General features: G+C 35.5%; 1 protein-coding gene and 1 long non-coding RNA gene across 3 annotated transcripts in view; one reads left to right on the forward strand and one right to left on the reverse strand.

Annotated features, from left to right (window-relative positions):
- LOC133544576 (proto-oncogene tyrosine-protein kinase Src-like) overlaps positions 1-10,000 on the forward strand; it is a 74,459-nt gene that overhangs the window by 62,323 nt on the left and 2,136 nt on the right. The window contains 7 exon segments of the mRNA XM_061890060.1: positions 1,210-1,359; positions 1,426-1,482; positions 1,485-1,569; positions 1,648-1,847; positions 6,354-6,430; positions 6,501-6,654; positions 8,485-8,616. Of these exon segments, the coding sequence (XP_061746044.1) occupies positions 1,210-1,359; positions 1,426-1,482; positions 1,485-1,569; positions 1,648-1,847; positions 6,354-6,430; positions 6,501-6,654; positions 8,485-8,616 (855 nt within the window).
- The window catches only part of LOC133544592 (uncharacterized), a 54,525-nt gene continuing 54,182 nt past the window's right edge, over positions 9,658-10,000 (reverse strand). For both annotated transcript variants that reach the window (XR_009804674.1, XR_009804675.1), the window contains exon 6: positions 9,658-10,000. This exon is cut by the window's right edge and continues 1,313 nt beyond it. This is a non-coding gene — a long non-coding RNA (uncharacterized LOC133544592).

A 10,000-nucleotide genomic window follows, 5' to 3' on the forward strand; every position in this document is an offset into this window, starting at 1 on the left:
ATGAATAATGCTGTGTAATAGACTGTATTTATATTATTCACATGTGAATAATGCTGTATAGTAGACTGTTTTTATATTATTCACATGTTAATAATGCTGTATAATAGACTCCATCCATCTTCTTACGTTATCCAAGGTCGGTCGCGGGGCAGCAGCCTAAGTAGGGAAGCCCAGACTTCCCTCCTCCCCTGTATAATAGACTGTATTTATATTATTCACATGTGAATAATGCTGTATCCGCACCTAGTTCCCATGCTCACACTTCTGATTGTCCTTAAGAAACTTATATAAAAGTATAATCGCCTCATTATATTATTGCTCAATTGCCTATGCATTTGGTCATTTGATTTTTCTACGTACAAATTGATGGATAACTTGCTTTGAAATCGTAAGTCAAGGTGACAAGCAGATATGTAAGTATGATTGACAATTTTAAATGCTATCATACGGTGTACATTAAAATAGGTTGCTAAAAATTTTTTTTTTTTTTTTTATCATATTCCTATCCCGATTTTTTTTTTTTTTAGTAATTTTCAAAAATCAAATTATTTATTTTTTTCCCCATTTTCTTCCCGCCTTCCTGTACACCATTGCTTGGCGTGTTTTTGGACATTTGGAGAAAATAGTTTCAAGCACGTTTTACTCAAATTAGGTGATAAAATGTTGGAAAATCTTACTGAGATCATTTAGAACCAAAACCTTAAAACAAGTAAAATACTAACATAAAATCTGCTTAGTGAGAAGAATGATCTTATCAGACAGATAATAAGCAAATATCACCCTTATTTGAGATATTTTCATCGTGTGTATTACATGCATTTTTTGTGTCAAAATGGAAAGAATGCAAACATTTAGCAAGAAAGATGAAGTATTCGCATTATTTCTCGGCCTTCGCGGGCCACTATAAATGACGCAGGATCTGGCGCCTGGGCCTTGAGTTTGACACGTACCGCCTCAATAAATACTTGAACTGGTCTGTTTGGAAAGACCGATACAAATTCCCTGAGCTACATAGTAAGTGCATCCACAGACGAGGACAAATGGCACACAAGAGCGGCCAGTGGGTGGCTTTACTCGCCACAGCTGTTAGGAAACGCCACAGAGCAGCTGTCTCCCACGCCTGTCACCGCCATTTTATTGTTCCAGTCCTTATATACTTATATACTCCCCCCCCCCCCCCCCCCCCCCCCCCCCCCTTCCCTTCCATAGGAGCCTACTGCCTGTCAGTGCTGGACTACGACAACACCAAAGGGCTGAATGTGAAACATTACAAGATCCGGAAGCTGGACAGCGGCGGGTTCTACATCACGTCTCGCACGCAGTTCACCAGCTTGCAGCAGCTCGTCTTCCATTACCGCAGTGAGGACTCCCCACCCTGGCGCTCACCAGGGGTGCATCGCCGCATTGACGCCGCTTTTCTTCCAGAGCACTCCGACGGGCTGTGCCACGCTCTAACCGACGTGTGCCCCGTGTCCAAGCCTCAAACCAGGGACTGGCGAGGGACGCCTGGGAGATCCCCCGAGAGTCCCCTCCGCTCGACCTCAAACTGGGCCAGGGCTGCTTTGGAGAGTCTGGATGGGTAAGAACTGCCAACTCGGCGTAAAAAAAAAAAAACCCCCACCTCGTTAAGACGTTCATTCGTTCAAGGGTGTGTGTCCCCCTGTCAGGTACGTGGAACGGTACGACGCGGGTGGCCATCAAGACCCTCAAGCCTGGCACCATGTCACCAGAGGCCTTTCTGCAGGAAGCACAGGTCATGAAGAAGCTCAGGCACGAGAAGCTGGTGCAGCTCTACGCCGTAGTCTCAGAGGAACCCATCTACATCGTGACCGAGTACATGAGCCAAGGTACACCCGTATTTCCTGGAATTGCCGCCGGAAATATAGTATGCGCCTGCCTAGAATTAACGCCGGGTCAAACTCGTTTCGCTAAATATTATTTTAATTAGCGCATGTCTACAATTTCCGCCGGGTCAAACTCGTTTCGCAAAGTAATTAGCATATGCCTAGAATTTCCGCCGGGTCAAACTCGCCACGTCACGAGTGACACTTCCCTTGTGTTCATTTTCAAAAAAGAGGAAGCTGATTTCAATAATTTGAAATAATAATTTAAGAGCTATTCAGTAGGATTTAAGGTCTAAGCTATTGAATATGCTAAAAAGTACAGTAAGCAGCTATGTTTTATTAATATACCGTAGCTGCGTGTGTCAAATATGAGTCTTTAAGTTACGACGCTAGTGATCCTTCCTATTGCTGCTGCAGAAGAATGGACAACAAACAGCAAGAGTGTGCAGCGATCGTTTATTTTCTTCCTCTCGCTTGCACTTTTAACATGGAGGATTACATATCTAAAATAAAACAGTTTTCTCAACTGGACTTTCAATCGAAGCAGGAGGTAATAAAGAAAGATCTCCATCGAGACAGAGAGACTTTTAAAACTGAAGAAAGATAAGGAAGACTTCTATAAACAAGTTATCGATGCTTTTGATCAGAAGGAGTTGTGCATGGACTTCATTTATAAGTAAAAATAAGACCATAATAACGTTTTTTTATTAAATGTGCTTTTCATGATGGTATCCTTACATCACACTCAAATTTATAAGCGCAGGCCTAAATGGTAAACGCCGGAGTGAGAAGAGGTTTTAAATCAATTAGCGCCCCGGCGGCAATTCAAGGAAATACGGTTTACAGTATTTTTCAAACGAATCCTTCTCTCACTGCAAAAAGTCAGTGTTCAAAAACAATCGAAAAAAAAATACAAAAATGAGGGGTATTTTACCGTAACTAAGCAACATTATCTGCCAATAGAACAAGAAAATTTGGCTTGTCAAGACTTTCCAAAACAAGTAAAATTAGCTAACCTCAATGAAGCCAAAAATAACTTAAAATAAGTATATTCTCACTAATAACAAGTGCACTTTTCTTGATAGAAAAAAAAAAGACCTTTTTGCTCAATATGTTGAAAAATATTCTTAAAAAAGGTAAATGCTAGTGCCATTATTTTGATATAATGATATGCGCTCGGTATTACATTTCTTGAAACCAGAAAACTTACACTAAAAACTAATTTATTGAAAGGCAACAAGGCAACCGCTTGTTACTCTCGGGGTCTCCTCGCCACTCAGGCAAATCATATGCTCTAAAAATGCATTTTCCCATCGACATCATCACGCCAAGTGCGTGATCTTTCAGTCAATTAGTGAGCAAGGAGTATATATATATATATATGTATTTATATATATATATGTGTGTGTGTGTGTACATATATATACATACATATAAATACATGTATATCCATAAAATAATAAAAACTCACAACAGACGGATCTGAAGTTGATTTAAAGACCTGAATGTTGAAAGTAAAAAATAACACAAAAATACATTTATGACTTCTTTTTAACACTTTTTAACAATAATTTTAGCGTTTTTTTTTTCTTTAAAAATCTCATTGCTCAAAAAAAACTTGATTAATCGAATGGGTTATGATTATTTGACCTACTTAAAACTCCAATCAAATATTCTACTTGGACAAATTTGGGGGAATCAAAATTGTATATTTTGTGCTTTTGTCATTAAAAAAAAACAAGGTTTTCTTTGACAAAAATGGCATAAAACATCAAAAAAAAGTTTGACCTAATATTGACAGATAGATTGATCTGAAGTAAATCTCGCGATTTAAGTGTTGAAAAATAAAATAATCACAATATTTAACTTATTTTTAACATTTTTATGACTGAGACCCTTTCAGGTCTCCAGGGCCAAACTTGAGGGGAGCCCTAAAAGTAAATAAAAAAAACTTACACACTCGTGTTGGTTTTGAAAATGAAAACTAGCAAAATTGCCCTCCTGCATACCTTGATTTTTCAGTGGAAAAGTTTTGGACACACCTATGTTATCAGTATCCAGCCAGAAGGCATATTTTGACGTTTTGGATTGCTCACAACACCGGAAGTATATTTATTACCTGCGAGGGATTAAGGTGTTAAATGGGAAAGGATTTCTGACTCTTTTGACGAGACATTTTCCATGATAATAACGTTAATAAATGATCTAGTAAACATTCTTTAAGTGACAAAAAGACAAAAGTGGTTGGTAGATGAGAATAAATGTAAAGGTGTAACATCGTGTAGAAAAGCATCCAATTGCAGGAAATGTAGTCTTGATTTTCAACATTTTTTTCCGGGGTTTGCGTGGCAGCACTTCCTGCTGATAGAACTGTTCCTCTTTTTTTTTTTTCTCAAAGGGTGCTCACATCCCTGAATATTCTACATAGAGTATGACACTACTAATGTTTCACTTTATGTGGAACATGCATACGATACAATGTAATACATTACATATTTGCGGTTGTTTTGATTACAGCACGTCCGAAAAGGAGTAGGAAGAAGCTGAGTTTATTTAATCCTACCCCTTTTCTTACCATTGCAATTGTATCCCAATTTCTTTGTTCTCTGTAATAGAACAGTAAATAAATGAATAATATGTAAATAATATACCGTAGTAAGAAAACAAATATTACAATGTTACCTACACCAAATAAAACATTTGTATGCACGTACAACACTAAAACCTTTAGTATATCAGAATGTGGAATAAATTATGGAATGGATTAACTAAAGAAATCAAACAAAGCACTAAAATGATTCAGTTTAAAAGACTGTTCAACTACAAGTGTTCACAAAGTACACAGAACACAAATTATGATGAACATCTTAAACACTTATTATTCAGGTATTTAATATTTGTTTTCTTACTTATACATATATTATCTATAGGGTGTTGTGTTATTGTTCTGCGTACTTTGTGAACACTTGTTGTTCGAACAGTCTCTTAAACTGAATCATATTAGTGCTTTTGTTTGATTTATTTGGTTAATCCATTCCATAATTTAAGTCCACATACGGATATGCTGAAAGTTTTAAGTGTTGTAACAGGATACAAATGTTTTATTTGTTGTATGTAATGTTGTATTATGTATTTACATTTTTTAAACATTTATTTTTTTTCAAATCATTTTTAAAACACCTTTTACATAAACTCTTTGTGCGCCTCTATTTTTGTTTTAATATTTTTTTAAATGTCTTTCCACATTTTACTTATTTTACTTTCTCTTTGATATATATATATATATAAATGAAGCAATTTCTGAATCTTGTTATGTGAAAAGTGCTGTAAAAATATATTTCTTAGACTTACTTTATTATATAGCTTTAATTCGTATCATTTTTGGCACTTTTATTAGGTACACCTGCAGAATAAGATCCGCATTTGAAAATGTAAAAGATAAGGAAGCTTGGGCATGATTTTCGGTGTCCATTAAATTGATGTTCCTTATATTTGTCAAAGTTTGTTTGAGACAAACCCCAAGATGCAGAAAAGGAGGGAGGCATTTTGCAGGAAAACATGATTTAATTTAAATACCAAGACAAAAACAAAGAAAGGGTTCAAACAAAAAGCGCGCACGTGGGCGGATAACAAACAAAAGGCCTTGCATGGAAGCTAACAGGTATCTAGCAGGACACAGAAGTCGTACTTGTAAAATGAAAGGACAAACTGCAAGCCGGGAAAAAAAAACAGTAAGCTACAAACATCAAACGAATATAGCTTACCGCTACGCTGCAAAGACACGACAAGGTACGACACGACAGGAGCGATAATATATGACAAGAGCATCAAGAGGTGACATCGACAAATCAATAATTCAGCACTGACTGGAGAAACAAAGCAGGTTAAATAGGAGTGGGCTGATTGACACCAGGTGTGGCCAGGTGCCAATCAGCCGCAGCTGAGGGGAAACAGAGCACTCAGGGAGACAAACAGGAAGCTCAACCAAAATAAGAGTGCTGACAGGAACTAAGGACAGGAAATACTAAACACACAGAGGAGAAACTTAAACACAAACAAACTGTCAGTGGCAAGCCTGACAAAATTATAGTCCAGTGATTAAGAATTAATTAGTCCATTTCCAATCTACTTTATTTGTATAGCACATTTTAAACAACATAAATGTTTCCGAAGTGCTGCACAACAATATTAAAAACAATATTCACATATTATCTTTAGCTCCACCAATGACTGAATAATAAGTAAAAACTAAATAAAAATAAATATGATTAAAATGATTTTAAAGGCCTATAATTAGGCATTTTTTTAATAAAAAAAATCTAACCAATATAAAAATAAATATGATTAAAATCGATTTTAAAGGCCAAAAATTAGGCATTTTTTTCCATTTTTTTAAAATAAAAAATAAAACCAATATAAAAATAAATGATTATAAACAATTTTAATGGCCTACAATTAGGCATTTTTCCCTTCCTGACTGACGTTGTCCTCTTTATCTGGCCCCTACAGGCAGCTTGCTGGACTTCCTCAAAGGGGAAGCGGGCAAAATGCTGCGACTGCCTCAGCTGGTGGACATGGCTGCTCAGGTTGAGACCCGCGCTGCTTAGCAACACATCCTGCCAGCCGTAATTTTCATGTCGTCCCGTCTTTGTCCAGATCGCAGCGGGGATGGCTTACGTGGAGAGGATGAACTACGTGCACAGGGACCTGCGCGCCGCCAACATCCTGGTGGGTGACAACCTGGTGTGCAAGGTGGCCGACTTCGGACTGGCCAGACTCATCGAGGACAACGAGTACACTGCCAGACAAGGTACACGTTTGGACATTCTCATCATCAGGGACATTGTTTTCTTTGCTGTGGGTTTGTGGGTCCTGTCCACAATTTTTATGTGAAAAGCTTTGCATTTCATTTTTGTGACAAACCAACTTTAGAGCTGCAGTTATCCATTATTTTAGTAATGAAGTAGTATATCAATTAGTTTGTTTGACTGATGGAGTAATTATATAAAACACACTTTAAAGAGCAGAGGATTCCAAAGTGTGACTCGGAGGCATTTTGGGGTTTTTTGGCCCTCGACATGTTCTGAATTTTAAAATACAATTATATATTAATATTAGTATATACATATATATGTATGTACATATATATGTCCATCCATCCATCCATTTTCTACCGCTTATTCCCTTGACATACATATATATATATATATGTGTGTGTGTGTGTGTGTGTGTGTGTGTATATATATATATATATATATATATGTATGTATGTATGTATGTATGTATGTATGTGTATATATATACATGTATATATATGTATGTGTATATATATATTATATTTATATGTGTGTATGTATGTTTATATGTATATATGTGTATATATGTATATATTTATATATACACACACATATATATATATATATATGTGTGTATGTATGTGTGTGTATATATGTTTATATATATATATATATATATATATGTATATATGTATGTATATGTAAATATGTATATGTGTATATATATATATATATGTGTGTGTATATATATATAATATATATATTGTGTATGTGTGTGTGTATATATATATATATGTATGTGTATATATATACATGTATATATATGTATGTGTATATATATATATTATATTTATATATGTGTGTATGTATATATATATACATGTATATATATGTATGTGTATATATATATATTATATTTATATATGTGTGTATGTATATATATATATACATGTATATATATGTATGTGTATATATATATTATATTTATATATGTGTGTATGTATATATATATATATATATGTGTGTATATATATAATGTGTTATATGTGACAAAGTAAATTGTTTTAGGTGTTATATTGTATCTAATATAATAAATTAAAAATGAATTATAATAAAATTCTGAACATTTTGAGGGCCCCCAAAAAATTAGCTGTAGGACCAAAATAGCTCAGAGTTGCACTTTGGAATCCTCTGCTCTTTAAAGTTTGTTTCATATAATTACTCCATCAATCCAACAGACTAATTGATACAATACTTGATTATTAATACGATGGATAACTGCAGCTCTAAAGTTGAGGTTTGTGGGAAAGGTTGTTTGGATTGAGCCATACAAAAAACAGCTGTTCTGTGTACACTTCAATGTGCAATTCATGGTTATTAACATGAATTACGGACATTATCCACAAGTTGGCGGCGAACTCGCAGCAAATATGTCAAATTTGTATAATTAAGTTGGCGACACCTTGATTCCTTACCATGCTCATGACGTCTGGCAGCCCAAACTCGGCCCGCAGGCTGCAGTTTGGACACACCTGGCCTAGCATATACCATCAAAGTGGACCTCTGCATTCTTTTATTGTTTACCGTTTAGCCCTTCAATGGAAAAAGTGCTTTCTAGCCACTGTGTGTATGTCAGGGAAAATGGTTTAAAGAACAATTCTCTGCTCGCCATACCTATTATTCTCTTATTCTAATACCATAACATTAAAATGGACGGATATTTATAGTTTTGAGCCATATCGCCCAGCCTTAATGAAGGTTTATCAGTGTTGCAATTTGCATTTATTCAGTTAAAATGTGTCACAATATGTTGTTTCTCCCTAAAACTATCCTAAAATCCTCAGGAGCCAAATTCCCAATCAAGTGGACGGCGCCAGAAGCTGCTCTTTACGGCCGTTTCACCATCAAGTCTGACGTGTGGTCCTTTGGCGTGCTGCTGACCGAGCTGGCCACGAAAGGCAGAGTCCCTTATCCAGGTAACAACATTCTGAATACCACTCATCTGTTCCAGGGTCAATATTTTTCTCACGTACAGCTGATGCTTTAGAATAGAATAGAATAGAAAGTACTTTATTGATTCCTGAGGGAAATTCAGCACCAAAGTTCGCTCACAACAGACAATAATAATAATAATAATTAATATATAATATATATATATATATATATATATATGATATATAATATATACATAATATAAATATATTTTTTATGTATATATACATATATATTTCACCACACTTATGTGTCATGCAAGTGTAAAAAGAAGTTAACCGCTGCAGAAAGAAAAGCGTAAAAAGAAGGGCTGCACAATTAATTGACATCCTTTGTAATTGATGAATAGAAAGTGTGATAAATATAAAACATTTTTTTTGTTTTTAGTCAAGAGACTGAATGAACTGAAACACATTCAAGCAAAAAGTGTTTAAATGAGTGACGTCATACAGCAAGCAGAGACCTGTCAGTCACAGTGGATGCTATCTGGCTTCAAAGCAACCTTATGGATTATTATAATACCTCCATTTTTTCTTTTTTTGAGTAGATTAGTATTGTCCTGTGGATTCATGGATCACTAAAAGGACGGTCGATAAAACTTGGTCGTGAGTAAAGTGCGTTCACTTCAATCCGACACAGCGTGCGTGAATTTGAGGAACTTTTTGAGGAGGAACTGTTGTCACAAATATTTGTGTGGTGTTGCTTCCTTATTTGTCATTATTCAAACTCTGATTTTATTGTGTAGCAGTGGCAGCTCAACTGAATGTGACAGCATGTCATCATTAGTCAGCTGGAACAAAAAAAATACCGATAGCAGTGTCGTTAGTAAGGAATCTTTAACTAATTAGAACCGGTACCAAAAAATATCATTACTCGGGATACATCCCTACCGCCAAGTTCCGCCACGTAACAAAATTTAGGAAGAAAAAAATATATGATTCAAAGCCAAATGTCCCGTCGTGGTAATATTTCAGCTTCAAATCGGATGGGCAATATGAGCCCATCAATACAGACAAAGGAGCGAGGATGATGTGATGACAACAAAAGACAACCCAAAGCATACACTTTAAGATGTTGAATATTTATTTAAATACTTGTTTTGCATTGATGACCTTAAAAAGCCATTACACAGACAATTGCAATTGGCAACAAAAAGACAACAAAACAAACCCTGTTTTGCCAATTGGGGTGGAAATTGCACTTCAAAATGTGAAATATTATTGCTAACAAATATTGAGAATCCATTTTATTTTGATCTTTGTTAACTTACCGAGTCACCTTGTGTTATTATTTGGTTGTCAAATGTTAAAGTTGTATTATTAAATAGAGGTCGGTGTCTAGCAGGACCGATAATCAGCAAGGAATCAC

The sequence above is a fragment of the Nerophis ophidion genome, linkage group LG02 (assembly GCF_033978795.1).
Source record: "Nerophis ophidion isolate RoL-2023_Sa linkage group LG02, RoL_Noph_v1.0, whole genome shotgun sequence".
Taxonomy (NCBI): Eukaryota; Metazoa; Chordata; class Actinopteri; order Syngnathiformes; family Syngnathidae; genus Nerophis; species Nerophis ophidion.